The sequence below is a fragment of the Meleagris gallopavo genome, chromosome Z, assembly GCF_905368555.1.
Source record: "Meleagris gallopavo chromosome Z, MGAL_WU_HG_1.1, whole genome shotgun sequence".
Taxonomy (NCBI): Eukaryota; Metazoa; Chordata; class Aves; order Galliformes; family Phasianidae; genus Meleagris; species Meleagris gallopavo.
In genome coordinates this window covers 65,801,865-65,824,761 of record NC_139435.1, presented here as the reverse complement: position 1 = coordinate 65,824,761, position 22,897 = coordinate 65,801,865, and the positions used below count along the sequence as shown (strand labels likewise).

Sequence of the window (22,897 nt, the reverse complement as noted above, 5' to 3'; positions counted from 1 at the left end):
AAACAAGTGCTTTTAAACTGTTTAATCTCATGTGATTCTAAAATTCTACTCAATAAAACGAAGAAGTAAGAAATGAGAATTGTGGAGGAAAAGTTAATCGTATGAACTGCAGTGTGGAATACATCCTCCACAATACAACCTACCTTCTAATATGCCAACGTGTATGAGTGTATGCATCTGTTACAAAACATCTGGAAGATTTAGAATAGCTAATTTGCATGCTAAGAATATTTAACTTACATAAGGTCAGTATGTGATGAGTGGCAAAAAATACCACTCCAGAACTACAGCTATCTGCACACAGCCATCCAGTAATGAGATTGAAAAACAGAGATGCAGAAATACACATATGTGTAAGATGAAATACCTTCTGTTAAGCTTGGTAACCCTGGACAAGAATATTAAGAAAGAATTTAATAGAGAGACTACGTCTGATTGCAATGAAGAGAAGACTTGGCTTTGCTGGATTGAGCTGATGGGACATTAATTGTGTTGTAAATGAGTGAGTAAAATTGTGCCAGTGAAAAAACTGACTAAAGACTGTACTTACCCACATTTCGGGGGGTAAAGCACATTTTTAAATGTACCCTTATGTTTCCTCTTAACAAGGAACTTGGTACACTCTTCAAACCATAACAACAAAATGATTTATGATTCAGATCAAATAACAACTGCAAGATTAAGCAATCACAGTTAGCAACTGGAGGGTATCTGAACATGGGAATTCTAAGGGGAGGCTAACAGCTCGGGATGATTCAGTTTCTGAGTAGGGGCTTCAACTGTGGGCTAGATTCTAAGCTAGCAGCAATTTTGAGTGAATTATCATCTCGTGGAGATCCCAAAGTCTAACATGCAAAAAATACTGAGAAGGTATCTTTTCTCATTAAAAGGGTAATTTTTAAAAATTTATTGCAATTTCATTAGCAACATAGATAAAAGAAACTGCTTAAAATATGGCTGTTCTGTGATTGCACTTCATCTCCCAGAAAACTCTGTAAACCACATCCCCACATGAAGCTATCTCTAACTGATGACTGCATAGCTGCTTTATAGTGCTGTCTGAAACAATATCTATTCTTATTAATCTGGAGGCAGATTTGATTTACCTTTGCACACCAAATCAGCACCATCCCACTGTCCTTCAGCATTGCAGAATGCAGTCTGATTGCCACTTGCAATAAAATAACCATGAACACAACTGTAAGTAACTTCACTTCCATACATGGTCCCGCTTAGAGATGCTTGACGTGCATTTAAGATAGAAGGTGGAACTCCACAATCCACACCTATTGATAGAAAGAAAGAGGAAAATCAACTGTTAATCAACAGCAGAAGTCAGGATGGCTGCACTCCATTTATCAATTTATTTCATCACTATCAACTAACTCTCTTCTCCTGCAGTTATCCAGCTCTCCCTCAATTCCCCACTGACATCCTCCTGAAACTGACAGAGCTGTATCTACTCCAGAGCTTCTTCCAAACAAAGTATGTCTGCCTCCTCCTCATCTGGCAGCACCAATGGCCAGTTTAATCTTCACATGAAATAAACGCCTATATTACCATAGGAAGGAAGATAAAAGACAAACTTGCTGATTTTACTGAATGAGAAGACATTACATCTGGCCAGGAGAAATTCTTCAGTAAGCAATGATGAAAACCCATTGCGGAAATTGCTAGAGCTTAATAATTATTTAAAGGTGCTTTTACAGATATATAACTAATAATAATAATAATAATAAAAGAGAGAATCATGTCGGATTCAGAAAAGGAGAAATCTTGCTTGAAATCCAGGGAAAGACCTTGCAGTGCAAAGGAGAAATACTTCTTCTTTCCAACTCATGGGCTCTTTCCGGGGGCTGTATGTGTTTTATTTCAGTTAACTATTGGAGGTGTGCTCAGAAACTTCAACCTGATCTCCCATTTGACTGCAGAAATTCAAAACATCATGTGACAAAAACATCACTAAAAACAATTACTGAAAAAAAAAGTATCAATAATTCAGAAGAGCTGCACTCCACAAGTTTTCTTTCGGAAAGCTTCTCTGACATCAAGCACTTCCTTTTCATTTTTTAATTCACTTTTCTTATTTCAGGGGAAAAAAACCCAAAATATTACTTAAATTCCTTTATTTTCAATATTCATGTATTTTATTACTCAGGAATATCTGCTACTGATAATCTAGACACCTGTATGTAGCAGCATTTCAACAAGATGGGTGATTACCAAAGTAAATTGAGCTCTTAAAGAAGCTCAGGGAAAACTTCACATTTGAGAGATCGGAAAGTGTTGGCTAACACAAAAACTCCCAGCATCATGAAGCCTATCTGGAGATAAGGGGTGGTTTGAAGTCTCTTTTGCAACCTTCAGACAAAGTTTCAAAACCTATCTGAGAAATTAGGTCTTTGCCCATGAGGTCACTGTTGTATTTTTTTTTCCAATTCCATGGCCTTTCCCACTACAGCAAACTAGAGGTTTTCTAGACAGATATTGACATAAGAATACAGTCCAGCATCTCTAAAAGTGTAAAGACCAGTATTGAAGATGTCATTATAAAAACAAGAAGTAATGTACAGAATAAAATTATGTAATTACTAAAAAATAAGGCTGCTCTTGCAAAAAACCTTTATAAAGAATCCCGACAGAAATAGGAATTCAATATTTATGCTACATGTGGCATACTGATTTTGAACTGGATTCAAATTCACAAACACCAAAACAGCCAGAATAACCTGTCCTCTTTTAAGTCTACTACATTTCACCAACACAATTTCACCATCCATTTAAATCCTTAGCAGAGAATTCAAGGAACATATAAAACTAGAAGAACTCACTCCACCTTTACAGCTCAAAGTGGCAGGCTCCCAAGCTTTGTCCGCAGTGCAGTACGAGGACTTTCCCTCATTGCTGTAAAACCCTTCTTTACATTCGTAGTGAACCGTGCTTCCTGGTACCAGGCTGTAGTTCCCCACAATGTAGCCGTGCTTCATTTCGGGAGGAGAGCCACATCTAATTTCTGCAAAAGATTGGACAGAAGCTTTCACAGCACAAAAAACACAACACATAACCAAAACAAAGTGGAACACTTCAGCTGGGTAAACTGGGCAAACCAGGCTGAGAGTTTCACCAGTGGTTCTTGCAACAGCAGGGAAAGGGGAGCCGAGTTACCAACAAGGCAGCTCCTTCTACCTGCAACACTGCTAGCCCATTGCATCTGTTAAATCTATTCCAGGCAAGAAAGGAGGAGGAACAGTTTCAAACTGAAAGGTTGTTTCTTCTTTTCCCTCTCCCAGCAATATAAGCAGAGCAGTTCAATCAGGGAGGTGGCACAGTGTGCAACAGGTAGGTAAATAATTGCTTTATTATTCCTCTCTCCAGGCTTGTTTTACTCTTTCCCACCAGCCATTTATCCCCTCTTCCCTTCTCTGCAAGCAGTGTGATCACACTGGCAAATGGTTATGTCATATTTCTTTCCTATTTAGAAACGAACTACATCATCTTTATGGCACTACTACAGCTTCTATGGTGCTGCACACCTGATCTGCTGCTGAGAGTCTGTAGCAATCACGTCCCATGCTGACACTAACATCTAGGCATTGCAGGTACAAGTTGAACCCAAGGGGAAAAAACACTACTCAGCAGATTAAGCCCATGGAGAGGGCTTCAGCCTGCTGACTGAGAAGCACAGGTCACAGCAAGTGCTACTACATCACGAAGGATCTGATTTTATCTGCTTACACAAACAGCATCCAAAGGCTCTCACCTTTACACAAAGAACTGCTCGCATTTGGATGAAAAGAACGCTCTCCATTTTCTAATTTATAACCATCATTGCAGTAACATTCATAGCTTCCTTCAGTATTGACGCACCTTGCATTGTAACCACACAGCCCAGGCTCTTCACATTCATCTATATCTAAAAATTCAAAGAAAAAAATACATGCACTTCATAACAGATTTTTCTTTTTTAATGAATCACCATAGGACTAAAGCTTAAAACAAACACATCCTTTCCTGGAAGGTTCCACATATCTTCCATCGGCTCTTCTGGGAAACAAAAAACCTTACCATGCCTGGCACCCAAGCATCTGGAAGGAGACTCAGAATTCCATGGTTAGCTGAACTTTAAGTTGATTTCTGATCAATTCCACCTGACAAATAGTTTCTGATGCATTTCCTGCTACAGCAATCCCAAAGAAATCCCACTTCAGCAGATACCTTAGTAACAAGTTTACACACGCAACAAGGAACCAAATAACATCCCACATTAAACAAAAATAAGACATTTCAGAGAGAAGGATAAGCATCATATTTTCTTACATTTATATATATTCTTTTCTGGGGAGCTCATTGCTTGAGTGTGATTTTGTAGCAACAATTTATAATAACAGAGTAAAAAAAATGAAAAGTTGAACTAATTTATAGCTATTAGCGTTTACGTGTCAAAGAAGTGCACGACACAACAGAAAGTGCTCTGATACAGCTTCAGGAAGTAAGCTCTGTGGGGATAAGAAAGACTTTTGCAATAAAATTTCTGTGATGCCTACCCGTACAGTTGGTGCCATCGTTGGGAATAAATGTCTTGTTGTTGTTAGAGGCCCGGAATCCATCCAGGCAAACGCAGTAAAAACTTCCGTATGTGTTGTGACACAGCGTGTGATTTCCACAGATCTTGGTGGCTCCTATCTGGCACTCGTCTTTATCTAAAAGCAAGTTTACAAACATTAGAGAGAGATTAGAAATTAGAATATCCTCTGCACCTTCTTCCTGGAGTGGATACCAGAGGTGAAGGACCTCCCTCTAACCAGTGGTAAGCTCTTATACCCACTCAGACACAGAATTTGACGTCACCCTCTGATACACATTGATTTGTTATGTGAGATTGTACCAGAAGGGTGTAATCAACCATAGTTATAAAAAACATGGCACATTTCTCATAGGAAACATAATAAATCTGTGTCTATTTTCACAATGTTATCAAGAATAGGCTTTTGGCTTACCAAACTTAATTTTAATTACCCACTATCCTGAGACAACTGGAAAAAAGTCAGTGAAGAATGCTGATTTTATTGTATAGCCTAGCTCTCAGTTCAAGAATACATATGTTGAAAGGAACAGTGAAGTCAAACTGAATGCTTTTTTTTTTTTTTTTTTTTTTTTGCTGGAGATCTGATTAAAAATATGAAGTAAACCACTCCACAAAATCACAAAGGCCTTACCACATTTATTTTGAGGAATTCAATAAGATTATCCAAAAAGGCATTTAAGGGCTGTAAATAGTTTCTTATCATTTTACTGACACAGCCTACCTTGGCAGTGGGTTCTTCCATTGCCCACAAATCCATAGTTACAAATACAAGCACTTTTTCCTTCAATTTGGTGACACGTAGCATGAATGTGGCAGGTTGAACAGACATCTGAAACTGATCAGAACAAAAAGAAAAAAAAATTACTTTAAAAATAAAAATAACAGCTATAAAACTGGTCTGCAGTGGATAACTAGAACAGAGTCTTAACTGTAAACAAAATCCATCCAGATTGGAACACAGAATAAAATCACATCTCCTAATTCATTTTCAAACTCGAAGGAAAACCATAGAAAAAAAGGATTAAAAAACGTAACAGTTTTCTTCACCCATCTCTTCCTGGACAGCAAGCCTGCTGTATTTCCATGGCAGCCATGCTGGCTACTCATTTTGTTTCTATTATTCACTCACAGAATCATAGAACAGAATTATAGAATATTAGGGTTGGAAAAGACTATTGAGATCACCAAGCCCAACAACCCCACCACCCCACCATGCCCACTAGCCACGTCCTTCAGCGTGCCTGGGCTCTGTCAGCCTGGTGGTATCGGACTCCATCAACACATACCCGGCATAAAAGGCATTCATAAAAAAGACTGCACACAATCTAACGTAGTGTAATTTGGTAGGGGTATATAAACTAAAATAACATACAAAATTAGTTACTTGCATTCGTGCTTTTGGGGCATTTTGTGCCTTTCCCTCTCCTCCTTCCAGTTTGTCTCTCTACCTTCAGGCACACACTGGCTTTCCGAGCAACCAGTCCCAGAACGGACGGCTGAATGCAGAGCCTGGCCACGCTCACAGCGCGCAGCGTGACGCCGTCGCAGCGGTGCCAACTTCTCACCTTCCTACAGCGGGCAGGGCTGGTAGGGACGCTGCGGTACTTACAAAATGCGGATCTTACCGCACGCGCTACAAAATTCTGTCTGTTCTTACACGGTTTCCAAATACATGCCGCAAGGCAGAAGGCAGCTGACGACTCCAGCTAGCCCCTATGCCCCAGTGTCTGATGGGTTCACCGGAGATTTCCCCTCATGGTGCACGGAACTCGCGGGAAGCACCACGGCTCCCACCCCAACGCCACCGCTTTCATGCACGTTTTTGAGTTCTGCACAATTCAGCACCGATTACAAAACCGAACTTAGAAGCCGCCACGGTGCGAGCTCTCTGAGTCCGCCATCAGAGATGGGAGCACCTCCTCACACTGCCGAGCTCTCACCACCGCTGCCCACCAGCCGTGCACCCCTTCCCTTCAGCAGCCCCCCGCTCTCTCTGGAGCCGGGCCGCACTCACCCTCCAGCCCCGCGCCCGGCGGCAGCGCCAGCAGCAGCAGCAGCAGCAGCAGCGGCGGCGGCGGCGGCGGCCCCAGGGCCCGGCCGCGCCCCGCACTCATGTCCCCGCCGCCTCCGCGCCCCTCGCTGCCGCGCGGCCCCGGCGGCTCCGCATCCCCCCGCGGCGCGGAGGGAGAGAGCGGCTGCCCCCGACCGAGAACGCCGCACTGTGCCGAGCGCCTGCCCCCGACCCTTATCGCTTGCCCCTGGCCAAGCTCCTTTCGTCCCTCCAGCGAAGAGCCCTTGCCCGCAAAACCCTCTCCCCCCTCCCCCCCCCCTTTCCCCTGGCACAACCCCTTCCTTCCCCAGGACACCGCCTCTGCCCCAGCCGGGCGGGTGGCAGCGCCGATAAGGGCTGCTGCGGTCTGCAGGGCCGGCTTTCAGCGAAGGGGGGGCACGCAGAGGAGAAGGTTATTTATGATTACTGGGAAACGGGAAAGCACGACAGGAAGGTCGCCCCTCACGCGACATGCATCCTGCTGGCACCCCGTGCCTGCTGGGGGACTTCTCGCCGCTGCTGTAAGCTGGACTGGGGGATAGCACACAGGAAATGGAGGGCCTTGTGTCCCTTAGCACCTAGGGCTGCTAGAAGGGCATCTTAAACTCTACAGATTCACGTGAATTATGTGTCTGTGCTTGGAACGGAGAAAATCTTTTGTCTTGTCGGTCTTCCCTGGGGTATAGCCGTGTCCCCAAGCACTATTTTTAATCAACACCAACAGACCAAGAGCACTTGCAGCCCGGAAGAGCACTTGGAACCCGGTATCCTGGGTTCCATCAACAGGTGGCAGGAGGGGGAGTGAAGGGATTGTTCCTTTCTGCTCCGCTCTTAAGAGATCCCAGATGCAGCACTGCGTCCAGCTCCGGGCCCCCAGCACAAGGAAGATGCAGAGTGGAGCCAGAGCAGGGCCATAAAAATGACCATGGGGCAGGAGCACCTCTCTATGAACACGGGCTGAAGGAACTGGGCTTTTTTAGCTTGGAGAAAAGAAGGTTGCAGGGAGACTTCGATGCAGCATTCTAGTACTTAAAGGGAGCTTATAAACAAGAGGAAAAATAACTTTTTTTACATGGGTAAATAGTGATAGGATAAGAGAGAACAGTTTTAAACTAAAAGAGGAGAAATTTAGATTAGGTGTTAAGGAGGAAATTCTCCACCAATGAGGATGGTGAAACATGCTGCCCAGAGAAGATTTGGGTGCCTCATCCCTCAAGGTCCTCAAGGCTGGGTTTGGATGAGGCCCTGGGCAGCCTGATCTGCTGGTTGGCAGCCCTGCCCATTGTAGGGGATGGAACTGCATGGGCTTTGAGGACCCTTCCAACTCAACCCATTCTGTGACTCTATAATACATTGAAAATGATTTGCAGAGGGCATTGTTTTCCTTCCCTTAGTAGCCCAGAAAGATACAAACCCACTATATACTGCAGTTTTTCCTGTGCCTTCCATAGAGAGTAGTGGGAATAACTCTTTATAGTTACAAACATTTTAGACGGGAAACAGGAAAATATTTTTGGCTGCAAGCATGAATAAATATGTCATTATATTTTAAAGAGAACAAGTTAGAAAACAATCTTAAAAGAGAGTTACAAGGAAATGCGTATTGATTGAGGAAAATACAGAACCTAGACTGGAATTAAACTCCTTAAGTGCTTATTAGTTGTTATTTAAGACATACTTCAATGCAGAATAACCAAAGTACACACAAGGCTATTTTAAATCACATCTCTGTTGTTCACATATCTAAATTGAAAGCACAGTCATAGGAAATAAGAGCCTAAAGGATGCTGAGAGGTCATCTAATCCATTTTTCTGCTCTAATACAAGCTCAGTTGTAAATAAATGATTCCTGACATAGTCTGATGGTTAACATGACAACAGTGTAGGATTCACAGCATTTACAAGCAATCTGTTCCAGTACTTTGCTTTCCTGCTAATCTGAAAATGGTAACCCATTCAATTTGTAGTGGTAATTTGCTCAACTTTTAAATTAAAGATGCCAAGATGCTAAGTCTTTGTCCTGCTCACAACAGCTTTTGTGATCTGGATCCAGATGTGAATCAGATAATGAAATGCCACATAACGTATCTGCTCTGTGGTCACCTGCTAAAGTCCTGAGTTATTTAGAAGGATGAAGATCTAGGAGGGTCAAGTAGATGTCCAAACAGCTTAGGCACATTCAGCTTATTCCATACAAAAATCTGTCTATTGAATATAGGGAAAAACAGACAGAATTTCTGTTCTACACAGCATAAGGTTTTTAATCTTTTCAATGTCAAATTCAAAGGATCCAGTTTGTGATTATGTTTCCTCTGTACCTGACAGCATTACATACACTACCCAGCAGGCAACTGTACCAGTATTGGCCTCCATTTCTCGTATTGTGATGGGAAAGCAGTTGTGATGGTCAAAGTAATTGAATTCATCCAGAGACACCTGGAAGTTTCCAGCGCAGTTCTTTCTTGCAGCTGTCTAAATGGAGATAATTGAAAACCCAAAATGCAAGCAGGATTAAACAACTCAGTCGTCTGTGTTTGTTCTGTCTCCTTAGAAGACATAGAATGTCACTATGCCATTTAAATCTCATTCATTTTGTAAGGATGTTTGGCAGAGATTGCACTATTTATTCTGACATACAAAGGCAAAATATTTTATACTAATGGCTCTTTTGTCAAACAGATTTGTACAAGCACAGCAAACATCTTCAGCCGGACTGAGTAACATAACTCATCCTTGCTAACAGATCACTCAGCTATTCATAACTCAATGGCATTCTCTAGCAGCTTGCTATCCAGCCCTTCTCTCCAGCTGGCAACAAGGAGTGACTGTAACTTTACAGCAGGTCAAGTTTTCTGCTTCTTTTTGCCTCTCCAGCTTATTTAAAAATGAGTCAGATTAATAAGTGTTTCTAGTTTTCCACTTTATTTCCAGAACAAGGAATAGCAATTGCTGAAGCAGAAACAACTGGAAAATTGGCCGGTCCTCTTCAGCATCTCATGAAAACACTTCAGTAAATATTGCAGAGAGGAAAAACATTCTCCTGTAATGCTTCTTGCTACAGAGGAAATAGTTAACTTCAGTTGTTTGCAGCATATCTGTGTGTGCTCTCAGGTGCCATTTAATGCCATTATCTATGCCACTGCCTCAACTCCTGACAAATAGAGTCAAGATTAAAAAAAAAATAAATGAAATCTTTGCAAAGGAATTAGAGATATCTGCATCTGGTCAAACCTTATTAATCTTAAATATTGAATGTTTCTGTAGCACTTCCCTGGAGGCTAGGCCTTGGATGAAGCAGACCTCAGACCACAGCATACTCATCTCACAGCATGAGCATGCTAGGTGATAAAGCCTGCTGACAGTTGCTGCTAATCAGAAAAGCAGTTCTACAGAGCAAAAGGGCTGCTATCTGTGGCTTTAGCACCGGAGTCAGAGCCCAAACTGAGCTTTACACAAGCTCACTGTGACCTCAGATAAGATAACCTCTTTCTGTCTCTCTTGGCTTCTCCCTCCTCCCTCAGCTGTGAAACTGGGATAATATTCCAACAGAGATGTTTTCAGGCTTAATACCACAAAAATGAGTCTGCAGTGGTGGCATGTAAACTGTCTGATAGAGCCTTTGATGTCACCGCAGTCTGCCCCAATTTTTAAATCATGGGGACAGATAGAAAGACTTCAGCCCAGTCAGTTTATGGGTCAGTACTTTCATGTTGATGGATCTTGGGATATCACATGAGAAGGCTACTGACTTGCCACTGCTCCTAACTCATCTGTGCTGTTGCATGCAACTTATGTCATTACTTTGATAGGATAAGAGGTGGTGGCCTCAAGTTGTGCCAGGGAAGGCTCAGGCTGGATATTAGGAAAATATTCTTCCCTGAAAGAATCAAGGTCAAGTATTGGAACAGGCTGTAGACGGTAATGGTGGGATGTTCAAGACACATGTAGGTATGGCACTCATGGGCATGGTTAGTGGGCATGGTGGGAGTGGGTTGAGGTTGTACTAGATGATCTCAGATGTCTTTTTCAACCTTAATGATTCTATGAAGGCTATGCTGACTGAAAGTTCAATAGTTAACTAACTCCTAAGGAGGGGTGGAGAGTCACAAGGTGAAAGTAAGAAACAGTACCATTTGAAATAGCAGTTACTTCACACATTATTTTAAAGAAAATTAAAAACAAAACAGTCGGTGTTTCATAGAATCGTAGTGTTGTGTTTAACTTCAGACAAATATAGCTTTTCCTTTCTAGTCATAGCATACTTGCTGATATCAGAAAAGAAAGAACTGGGCAATGATCTGAATTCTCCCTTCTTTGCCAGGCTCCCCAAGCTCATCCACAGCAGTGTTGGCTTTACTATGGCAGCTGCACAAAACAGTACCTTCCAGTTAAGAGGGAAATTAATGGTAATTTCTTTTATAAGGAGGAAAACCAAATCCCATTCATTGTCAGTACTATTCTTTCTTAACATTAGCTTTGTTACATTTAAAGGCGATCAGTCTAAAAGTGCTGTAGTAATTTGATGAGGAGTATGATAACAAATTACCTCAGAAAATCAAAAATCCCATATGCAGGTTGTATAAGAATGAGAAACAAACATGGACTAAAGCCTGTATGTAAAACAAGTTCTATATTTTGTCACTTGGTCGTTTATCTGAACTAACACTTTGTAGGGGGAAAGAAATAGGGAGGAACCTAATAACAAAACCTTTCATTGTAAATACCTTGACCTCTGATCTCAGAGTTGTTTCATAAGCATTTCAGCTTACAGATGCTATTTATCCAGCTAAAAGAAACCTTTATTATCTCAACTAGAAACCATCTCATATTTACTGTATTTTTAGACTACAGCAACATGAAGTCAATAGGATGAACTGGAGCCTCAGATTCATAACTTTATGCATCATTTCTGGTATACAAAGAGAGAGTGCTTTTGTTTGGTTACAACAGCATGATCTCTGCTCTTGGGTCTTTCACATCTCGCTCTCACTCCCTGATGCTGCATAACCTCTCCACCTCCTCCTTAAGCTGTGGTCTTGGAAACTGCCAGTAGGTAAGCTGGTCTCCAGAGCAAGGAGGGATGGTACTTCTGCACCATCCAGCAAAAGCTGTCACACCCACTGCTGCAGTATGCAGTGGGTGCTGCGCACATGCTGCCTTCTCACTGCACCTGGTGGGTAGCGATGCATTGGGACCCCCCCCATAAGCTTTTCCTAAGGCAAGGGGCATGAACACAGTTCCACTGCCCTGGCAATTCCAGCACCACATCAGCTGCTCTCACAAGAACTGTTGGGCTGCTCTGTTGGCTTGGGGTTCCTCTGGTAATGAACTGACTGAAACCTCCCTGTACCTTGCAATCGGTTCCTGCCATTCTGGCCGGAACGGCTCTGAAGCAGCTAACCTCAGAAGTCAAGGATTACATTGCATTATCTTGCAGTCCAATACCATATTTAGGAAATTGACTTTGCTCCTCAGATCGCTGCTGCTGCTTTTGTTTTTAGGCCCGTCTCCCATCTCCCTACCCCTCCCTCCTTCTTCCCTTACCCCTTTCCTAATATTTCCCATTAGTCACGGAAAAGGGCTGGATTGGCCTGTAAACCGTTGACACCCCTCCATACCCAATCCCTTTCTTCTTGGCACTAGTGGGCATGCTACCTCCCTTCATGGACACAGGTAGATCTAAAGATAATGCCACAACAACCATCTGAGAAGGAGCTGGGGAGAAGACAACCCCGTGGTCTCAGCTCCTAACACTGCCTACTGCAGGACAAGCAGAGAAGAATGAAGCCAACATGTGGGGAGGATGTTAAAGGTGTATTTTTTTTGAAAGATGGCATCACAACCGTCACGTGGGGATGGACACGGCTGCTGGAAGCCGTCTTTGGGACTGGTTGCGGGGACGTCTTCTGTGTTGCTGGACCCGGGAGCGGCTTTGTGCCCGGGCTGGTCCACCGAAGGATGAAGGCAGTATGTGTGGACCCTCTTCAAGGTTGATTTTCTTTGCCGCTTGGGACCACAGCCATCACGAGGGGATGGGACACGGCTGCATCAGCGCCGTCTTCGGGACTGGCTGTGGGGCCGTCTTCTGGGATGGTTTGCCTGGGAGCGGCTTCGTGCCCGGGCTGGTCCCCGCTGCCTGGACCGGCTCCCACGGCCTCGTCGGGGCCGGCTGCGGGAAGTCGAAGCGCGACGCCCCACTGGGGATCGGCTTCGAGTGTGGGCCCGCCCTCGTTGCCTGGATTGTCTCCTGTGTGCAGGCAGAGGGGAAGCCCTCGAGGACCTCGGCGGTGCTGGTCTGGCCGAGGTGTGGGTGCCGCTCTGAGTACCTCGGGCTGTCGTACGGCTCCCACCGCGTTGTCTTCGGGGGCGACTCTGGGAGCCCGAGGCCCGGCCTTGCAACGGGGAGCGGCTTCTTGTGCGGCCGGTCTCCCGCTGTCTGGGACGCTTTGTGGCTGCAGGTGCCCGGGAGGTTCTGGAGGACCGTGTGGTCCCCCGTCTGGTGGGGCTCTGGGAGGAGGACTCAGCGCCTGCAGCTGGTGCCCGCCTTCTCCCACTGTGTCCTTGGTGCTGCTGAGATGTGCCCCGCTCCTCGGATAGATGTGAGCAGGTGCCAGTCCGCTCAGCCTGCGGCACTCTGGGCTGGACGCTGAGCTCAGGCAGCTGGGAGTTGCAGGATGGGCTGGACGCTGCCTGCGTAGCAGGACCAGAGCTGATGTTTTGAGGTCCTGTAAAGACGGGGGAAGGCACCGGTACCTCCTGGCTGGAAGTGCTGGGGCTGGCAAGCTCGGAGTTGGTGCGGGGTGCTGTAAGGAGAGACAGGAAGCTCAACAGGATGAACATGCAGCCCCAGGGCAGGACAGGCTGCCGTCCCTCATGGGGGCAGAGAGACTGTGGCGAGGGCACCCTGAGCACCTGCTGCCAGGCCTTGCCTGACCCCAATCCCGCGGCACGCGGCTCTTTGCCTCTTACCGGTGCCCCTGCCAGCGCAGGTGTCGCACTCCCAGCCATTTCTGCCGATGGCCCAGAAGGAGCAGCACCAGTGCGTGCCTTCTGAGCCACAGGAGCTGCAGATGAACAGCTGCCAGAGCCTGGGGAAGCAAACGGGTTGTGGCTGTGAGGACAAAGCAAGCCGAGGCAGGGAGCAGCCAGCATGGCTCTGGTGCTCAGTCCTCGATCCAAGGACACCTCCAAGCCTGTAGTCAGGCTGTGATCCCACGCAGAGCCCCAGAGGACTGCGGAGGTCACTCACCCCTTTTCCTGTGCCCTCTCCCTTCCTCCTAAGTAAATGCATGTGCTGGCATCACAGCACCTGTGGCTTTCTCGCAGCGGCTGGTATGCTGCGTCGTCCCACCAAGATGGTCGTCTGCCAGAGAAGAGAGAGAATATGAGAAGATGAGTCCCCGGTGCCCCAGGCGTGAGGCAGATCCAGAGCATCCCTGCTCGTCCCCCTCGAGCTCATTCCCAGCTTCTCCGGGAAGCTGAGACCAACGCTTGCAGGACGGCAAGGGACTGGGCCTGCCAGGGCAGTTCCTGGGCAGGCACAGCACCTGTGCCTGAGTGTCTGCAAAGCCGAGCAGAAGGACACCAACCTGACTGGGATTTGGATCCCCAGCGTGGTCATTCTGGAGCGGAATCGCCTTTTTCCTCCGCAGACGGGGCAGAAGAAGCGCATGGTGGCAGCGTGCAGGGCATGTTTCTGCAGGAGAAGCACAAGCGTGAGCGTGAGCGGGGCTGGCTGCTGCTGAGCACCGGCCGTGCCCACGGGGCGGGGAGAGGACTCCTACCCTGATGCAGCCCCGGTGGAACCAGGCCTGTTTGCACACCGGGCACACCATGGTGTGGTAGGACGTGCTGTCCCCCACGGGCTCCAGACAGATGACGCAGACGGTGTTCTGCGATGGAGCTGCCTCCGCTGCCTGCCGAGGGCGATGCTCCCAGCAGAAGGACCTGGGCGGGAGGACAGAAGGGGTGGGCATGGTGAGAAGTGCTGTGAGGAGGGCAGAGGACCAGGAAAGAGCGCCAGGCCTGGGCTCTGGCTCTGGCAGGATGCCGGAGGTGTCGCTGCGGGTTCCTCCCTGGGAGGAACAGGGAGGGACGGCAGCTTGGCTGCTGCTGACAGCCCTCACCTGTGCTGCCCAAAGTGCTGCGTGACGCATTCCCCATCCTCGGCGCAGGGCAGATGGAAGCTGCGCTCGCAGCCTGTCTCCACGCAGCTGATGGCAGCTCCCCTCTCGCCACAGACAAAGCAGTTCTGGAAAGAGCAGAGCAGCCCCTGTTAGCGGTGGGCTCGGGGCCTCCGCAGCCAGCCCCACTTCTCCGGGCAGGGCGCAGGGTGTGGGCACCGCTGCCTCACACTCTGCAGAGCTGCCTGGCAGACGAGGCTCGTCTGCGGTGGTGGGGCTTTGTCCCGGAGCCGGTTGGAAGGGCCACGATCGCTTTCTTTGGGCCCAGGCGAAGCCGGTGCGAGCCTCTGCCAGCACCAAGCTCCCCGTTCCGTTCAGGTCCTCACCTTCTGGCCTGCCAGCTGGACTGTGTGCTGGATGGCGCCAATGGGGAAGCCAAAAATTTCCCCCACTGGGCATCTCCATTCCAAAAGGCCATTGGCAAAGACCTGCAGGAGAGAAAAGAGGTGGATCTCGTGAGGCCGGGAAGGAAGGGAGCATCCCTGGCAGGAGCCCTAGCCCTTGAGGGAACTCACCAAGCAGAATTCGTGGGCACAGAGCCCACCGCTGGCAAATGTCCGCCCACAGATGTCCGGGTTCACCTGTGCGCGGCGGCACAGCACGCACACTGGAGAGGAAGGAGAGAGCAACCATGAGCAGCGGTGAGCACCTGGCAGGGCCGGGTGTTCCTGGGGGCCGTCCCCAGGGCCTGCTCCATGCCTGCCGTGCCGGCTGAGGGGCAGGGCTGGAGGGGGTGGAAGGGAAAGGGGGCATTGCAGGCCCGGCAGCTCCAGCGGGCAGCCACGGGCCAAGCTGGGGCTCTCACCTGGCTCCCCGGAGTTGGGGGCCTCCTCTTTTCCTTCAGACATGTTCGGCATCAACAGTGAGAAACAAGAGAGTCGAGAAAATCCCTGCTCTCTCCACGCCTCACCAGGCCGCAATGAGCAGGGCCCCAGCCCGGCAGCCTTTGCTCTGCTCCCGGCCCGCGGGTCACAATGGCCACCACTGTGACATCACGGTCACCACCTCACCACCAGGCTGAGGGCGCGGCAGGGCGGCGGCTCCTGTGGGCAGCGCAGAGTGAGGGGCTCGGTGCTGCCATCAGCAGGGAGCAAGGATGGCCTCCCTCAGGCCTTTTGCAGCGCGCCCGTGCTGGGACGTCGCAGCAGAGAGTCTAAGAAAGGTCTGTGGGTCAACAGCACAGCCAGCATCTCGAGTGTGTGTATGCTGATCGATTCCATGGCCTGATGGTGACAGGACAAGGTTTTGACCTGAGAAAAGAGGAGGTCTGGTGAACTGCGAGAGGGAATTCCTCACTCGGAAGGTGGTGAGGCCCTGGCACAGCTGCCCAGAGAAGCTGTGGGTGCAGGCGCTCCAGGCCATGTTGGACAGGGCCCTCTTCTAACCTGACCTGCTGGGTGGCAGCGCTCCCGCGGCAGGCACTTGGGGTTGGATGGGTTTTATGATCCTTTCCCATCCACGTCTTCACACATCAAAGCTTCAAGCCTTATACAGTTCCCAGAGGCAAAGTGGCATAGGCAGGGCACGATTCCCTTCAAGTCTGCATATAAATTGAGTCAGGAAAACTTGTGAGGTTTGCTTTCTTTGGCCTGCTGGCAATGGTCACCATGCCAGAGACGGAAGAGGAGTCGTCCCTTGCCCAGGGCTGCAGTCCTGGAGTCACACTGGAGCATCCCTGCTCATCCAGCCTGACCATGAAAGTCAGCTTCTGCATGAAAGTCAGGCCAACGCTGATGGGAGAGCCCCCACGCCTAGACAGTGGAGATGTGGATCTCCGCCCTCTGCGGAGATGTTCAAGGCCTCACTGGACAGGGCTCCAGGCAGCCTGATCTAGTGGGTGGCAACCAACACACTGCAGGAGTTTGGAACTTGAAAGACCTCAGTGTCCCTTCCAACCCAAGCCATCCCAGGATCCTGCGATTCAAAACGTCTGCCAGGTCCAGCATTACGCCGGATTACTAAGGCAGCTACCCAGCCAGTCCTGACATCTACAAAGGCTACCACGGTAGTAGTCAGGCATGATCTTTTTGTAGTAAATCCAAGTTTACTACTCTGGATAACCCTTCTTTTTCCCCACCTGCTTTGAGATGATGTCCAGAATCAATTGTTCCAACACTTTCCCAGGGATGGATGTGAGGCTGACTGGCCTATAGTTTCCTGAGTCCTCCCTCCTGACCTTTTTTGAAGATTGGAATGACGTTGGCTATCCTCCAGCCTTCAGGCATCTCTCCTGTTCTCCATGAGGTTTCACAGATGACAGACAGCTGGGCTCACACTGCTGGCTCACGTCCAGCTTCTTGTCTACCAGGACCCCCAAGTCCTTCTCCGCAGGGCTGCTCTCAAGGAGATCCTTCCCCAGTCTATAGAAATAGCTGGGGTTGCCCCAGCCCAAGTGCAACACCCTGCATTTGGCATTTGAACGTCATGAGGTTCACAGGGGCCCACTTCTCCAGCCCGTCCAGGCCCCTCTGGGTGGCTTCCCTTCCCTCCAGCGGATTGATGGCACTGCTCAGCTTGGTGTTGTCTGCAAACTTGCTGAGGATGCACTCGACGCCATCGTCTGTGTCACTGGTAAAGGTGGGGAAGAGCACCGATCCCAAGAACGACCCCTGGGGGACCACCACCACTTGTGACCAGCTCCACCCAGACATAGAACCGTCGATCACAGCCCCATGGCTGCGACCAGCCAACCGGTTCTTAATTCACTCAACAGTCCACCTTTCAAAACCGTACCTCTCCAATTCAGAGAGAAGGATGTGGTGAGGGACCATGTCAAAGGCTTTGGAGAGGTCTAAGAGGGTGACATCCATCGCCCTTCCCCCACCCACCGATTGCCGTCACTCCATCACAGAAGGCCACCAGACTGGTCAGGCACGATCTGCCCTTGGTGAAGCCAAGATGCTGGCTGTCTCACATCACCTCTTTGTCTCCTACGCGCCTTAACGTGGTAACCAGGAGGATCTGTTCCATGATCCCCCCAGGCACAGAGGTGAGGCTCACCGGCCGGGAGTTCTCTGGGTCATCCTTTCTCCCTTTCTTAAAAATGGGAGTAACATTTCCCTTTTCCCAGTCACTGGGGATTTCGCCCGACAGCCATGATTTTTCAAATATGATTTGGAGTGGCTCAGCACCCACATCAGCCATCTCTCTCAGAACCCTAGGATGGATATCATCTGGCCCCATGGGCTTACATATATTCAGTTTCATCAGGACATCTCGGACTCGTTCCGTTGTTACAGTGGGACGGAATCCGCTCCTCTCACCCACACCGAGAGGTTTGGGGTCCTGGTAGACTGAGGAACCTGACCACCCGTGAAGACTGAGGCAAAGCCTTATTGAGCTCAATAATTAAATATATATATATATATTGAGCAGAATGTATAAATAAAACTATGCTTTAATCATCTCTGCTTTAATCTTAATATTTAGGCTGTAAAGTGTCATTGTAGATGGCATAATAACAAAGAAACAAGCTAAATGCATTTGAACATCATACCTTCATGAAAAATATACGTCTCTTAAGTAGAGGTGGGTTTTTTTGTTTTTTTTTGTTTGTTTGTTTGTTTTGTTTTGTTTTCTATAGTATTCTACCTAGCAAGGCAAATTCCTTAGTTCTTTCTGGAGGAATAGCATACAAAACAGGGAATCATGGAATCACCCCAGATAACATTTTTTAAGCTTTTTTTGTAACTTCTATAAATTCCTGCCTGTGATAAAAGCACAGAAGCAGTTCAAATAGTTGAACGGAAGAATAAAATAATAATGTGTGGAAGCTATTGCTTACTTTTGGTGAAATGTTTGAAGACGCAAAGCATTACTGGAAGGAAGACACTCAAGATATCTGCATGTTGGAAGCGCAGGAGCACATAGAGGCATTATTATGCCCAAATTAAAGTAACTACAACTTGGAAATTACAGTTAGAAACAATCTACTCTGCCTTTATATTTCCTTTTTTTAATTCTTCATGCAGAAAACATGTCCCTTAATGACAATCTGAGCATTTCACTGTAGGTTTCCATGTAATGGAAGTAGAATGCATATTAATTGTGCATTTTCTAATAGTTCCTGAATTATATTTGTCCATTAGAGCTTGTTTCAAAGTAGGAATTCATACTTTAGAGCATATGTTTTATTCAGAACTACAATATACATATGTTTTAAAAACTCAAAGTAATTCAGCTCTCACTTATACTAAATACAGTTATGCTTAAAGTGAGCATTTTCACCTGCAATAAATGTTTAATAATGGGAATCAAAATCTTAAGCTATACAATTAAAACTTGGTAATCTTCCTGGGGAATGCATGGATAATTTATATTCCAGAATATTCTGCCATATTTAAACTGGCCAAAGTTGTTAGTAAACATCTGAGGCATCAGCAACTGCGGTTTTTTCCTAGGCTGCTTTTCTGATCTTGAAACTAAAATGCACTTCAGTGTTGTAGAAGGAGCACAGCAATTGGTTTTTGCCACATACAGTATTCCTCTCAAAGCTCACAGAGTGGGAAACAGAAAAATTAAACTCACATACAAAAAAAAACAAGGTATAACCTGAGCAAGAAAAGAAGTGTGTCTTACAACACACTGCCAGTTGTAACCTTTAAATTTGTAGGAAAAAAAAAAAGTCCATACAAAAAATTTAAGCTTTATCTACAAAAGCATACAAAAAATTAATGAACAGAACTGTCCTCTCTGTGCAAGAAACTTTGATGTGGGTAACATACAGTTAATACACAGCCCTGTTAATGAGGTACTCTCACTTTATACTCTTCTAACCTTCTTGAGGAACTTTAAGTACATCAGAGGAACTTGAGATTCAAATAATGCAAGTCTGTGGTAACTGAATAATAAGTATTTTTTTCTGCTACGCAATATACCATTTCACTGCCTAATTATAATTACCTTGATTTAGTTTTTCTAATCATTTGAAATACAGATATTTCATCCTTCTGGGGCTTTGAGCAACCTGGTCTGGAGCGAGGAAGCAGGGAGACTGAAACTAGATGATCTTAAAGTTCCCTTCCAACCCAACCATTCTATGATTCTGTGATCATTGTAGAATAACATAAATTAAATATCCCAATTCATAACTGTTTTAGGATTAAACAGTTGCATTAACACATTATTTAGATCCAGGTAAGTGATTTTAGGCTTCCTCCCAGTCTCCTAAGCCATAGCAGAGAGTGTTTTATAGTTAGGCTGATGGCATGGAGGTTAAATGAATAGGTATGCATATTTAAGAATAGCAGTGTCATTCTTTAGATTGGATCCTGGGCTTTGGAAAGCATAAGATTCAAGATTACTCAGTAGAATTTCTCAGTGTACATTCAGAATCTTCATCTGTGTGATTGGCCTGCAAAATTATCAACAATTTTCCTGTTAGATTACACGAGACAGTAAGCAACTAAGATATCCCAGGCAAGACAGGATGTCATTGCTAGCATCTGATGGTTGTGTCAGATCATTCAGAAATAATTTAGTGCTTATCTTTTTTTATTTTTTATATGAGTTTTCATAGTGACTGTGAAAATATTTTTCAAGGATCTTGACTAAAATTTTGCTCATCAAAATTAAGATGAGATTACATAAACTCGTCTTTCCTATCTAAGAAGTTTACTCTTTCTATAAAATAAAGGAGAATCTAAGCCGCACAGAATAGCAAGCAGCTTGTGTAACAGATAAAGATAAAGGTAGGCAGTAGTAGAAAGGCTTCCTCAAAGAAAAACAACCAGAGAAATAATTTAATAACAAAAAAAAAAGATATTTATGCATAAAAAAGTCTTAGCATCACAAAGTATGTTGCTGTGCATTAGTATTTATATCGCTGTGGTTGAATTAATACTAAAAGCTCTTCTCCTGACAAAGTGACAAACCTGAAGACATTCATTGCCGTTACAGGTACAGGCTAGATGATCTTTTTGGTCTTTCCAGCCTTAATGATTCTATGATTCTATGACAAACAAACTTAAAGCTGATTTTAAACCTCCTTAAAATTGGGATTGAGCTCCTATTAAAATATTTGACTAATTCAGTACTAATTAGACAATGAAGTGCATCTAGGAAGGCTTCTGAAGCTTACTAATACACATAAGAGGAAAATGCGAACATTACGACTGTTTATGCTCTTGACAAGATAATTAGTGCCTCAGCAAGAGAGAACCTGAAGCTATCCAGCCACTGTAAGAACACAGACATAAAAAGGAAAGTACACAAAGCAACAATTTGCAAATTAAGAAGACTGTAGAAATAACTTATGATCAATATATGTGATAGAGTACTCAGTTACTAAAACTCTTTTGAAATGAGCTGCTGAATAGAAAAACTCTTTTCCCAGATTCATAAATGAGGAATCTTAGATACATAATTTACAAGATATTTCCAAATTTTATCAGATTTGTTAAATTCTGTATAGATAGAAATGACATTTTCATGAAGTTTACATTACATCTACAGAATCTCATCTTGCTATTGGGCTACTTGAACATGGGAGAGAACTGGAAACGGGTGTGGAGAGAAAGAACTGGTTAGAAGTGCTGAAAAAATAGCCAGTGACATTCTGGTGTTCTTTGGTAAGAGCTAAACCTGCCGATTTCTGTCCTTTCTCCATATTTAACTGAAAGTTTCCAATCTGAAAAGATCCCACAATCCTCCACTTCACTACCCATCCACACTGCAGTGACTGAGAGCTGCAGGCAGCGCTGCCCAGACCTTCCACAGAATTCATAGCAAGGAACAGGAGAACTACCTTGGTTTATCTACCTTTTGAAAAAAAATTTAAAAGTCACTCTTATTGCAAGATCAGAATTTTAAAAAGGCTTCAACTTCATTCTTACAAATGGTGACATTTACTCACCAAGCAAAATTAGCAAAAAAACATCATTTGAGAAGTAGCTAGCACACAGGGTAGAAACAGAATTGCAAGCATCATGCCATATCCTTCAGCCAGTCCTCCTTTCAAGTGTCCAAGCATGGAGTGACATGACTTTTAGACAAAGTTGTGCTTTGGAGATAAAAGTAAAGAAATAAAGAGAACTCTCCTTAAAAGCTACTGTAGATTCTTAAACATACATGTAATGTGCATGCACATAGGAATCTGTTAAACCACAGCTGAAAAAGCACAAAACAGAGTACATTTAATACCAGGTCCGACAGAAGATGTTGCATTGTCTTTTCAATTAAATTGTTTTAATGCTTGCATTAAAACTGAAGATTCTCTCATATAAACACCAACTGGCTGTAGGTGAAACATACTGCACCTGGAAGCATTACACTGTTCAACTGACTTAGCTTAAGCAGTAGGAATTATCATGAATATCATGAACTTGAGACTGAAACACTAATCTCCTTCAAAGATGTATTTTGGAATCTCCCTGAATATCTGTCTGGGAAGGCACTAGTTCAACTAGAATCTTGAGATAGCTGTTCTTCCTGGGAGCTTACTTCTGCACTTTCCAGGCATGGAAAGAATCCTTTATGTAGTGTGAGAAGATAAAGCCTTGCATATGCTGTATAACCAAGGAAGTCTTGAAGTGCATTCCAGCTTCATTTTGTTTCTGAATCCAAGCAATCAAAGTTCTTGGAAGGTTTATTAGATCAAATGCAGGCAGATCAAACTTTGCAGAAAAAGTTTGGATCAACTCTTGAAGATCGGAAAGGAAATTTGGTTTAAAAGCATGAATTCTTTGATGCAGAAGAGGTAGGACAAGTATAGGATGAGATTTCTCAATCATTTAAGCTGTGAAATCACTACCTCAGAGAAGTCTGTCCTTATTATGAGTGAGCAGTTTTGCTAATTTTCTCATAGTACTCAAGCTGAACCTACAGTTGACAGCAATTTCTCTGGAAGTGGTCTCTGGGAGGATTCACATCTGATATCTCTTTATCCTCTGTGCATACCTCCAGATAGAAGACTTTATCTTTTCTGTAGACATGCTTGTATTCTCCTGCTACATTCAGAAGGGCTCACAGACAAATATGTAAGCCCACTTAACAATAGTTCTTTAGCTTTGGTCCAAATAGTGAGATCTTACCAGTCTGCATATTCACCAGTTACTGCCCTTATTGTTTCAGCTTGCAAGT

General features: G+C 45.5%; 2 protein-coding genes across 4 annotated transcripts in view; both read right to left on the bottom strand.

Moving 5' to 3' along the window:
• The window catches only part of SUSD1 (sushi domain containing 1), a 41,165-nt gene extending 34,237 nt beyond the window's left edge, over positions 1-6,928 (bottom strand). Inside the window, exons 1-6 of one of the 3 annotated variants that reach the window (XM_085213346.1) lie at positions 6,600-6,928; positions 5,307-5,420; positions 4,545-4,700; positions 3,761-3,913; positions 2,837-3,013; positions 1,107-1,286 (exon numbers count right to left, since the gene is read on the bottom strand). In XM_085213346.1, the coding sequence (XP_085069472.1) occupies positions 1,107-1,286; positions 2,837-3,013; positions 3,761-3,913; positions 4,545-4,700; positions 5,307-5,420; positions 6,600-6,699 (880 nt within the window). In that variant the 5' untranslated portion in view covers positions 6,700-6,928. The remainder of the gene's footprint in view (positions 1-1,106; positions 1,287-2,836; positions 3,014-3,760; positions 3,914-4,544; positions 4,701-5,306; positions 5,421-6,599) is intronic. The other 2 variants (XM_085213347.1, XM_085213348.1) reach the window with 2 other exon arrangements.
• Positions 6,929-12,683: 5,755 nt separating this feature from the next.
• On the bottom strand, positions 12,684-15,675 carry LOC146542349 (E3 ubiquitin-protein ligase PHF7-like). Its single transcript, XM_085213485.1, has 9 exons — positions 15,624-15,675; positions 15,334-15,425; positions 15,145-15,246; positions 14,762-14,886; positions 14,420-14,582; positions 14,225-14,331; positions 13,885-13,998; positions 13,605-13,723; positions 12,684-13,438 (listed from the first exon to the last, which is right to left on the bottom strand). The coding sequence occupies exons 1-9, from the start codon at positions 15,673-15,675 to the stop codon at positions 12,684-12,686; spliced, it is 1,629 nt and encodes a 542-aa protein (XP_085069611.1).
• Positions 15,676-22,897: the final 7,222 nt, after the last annotated feature.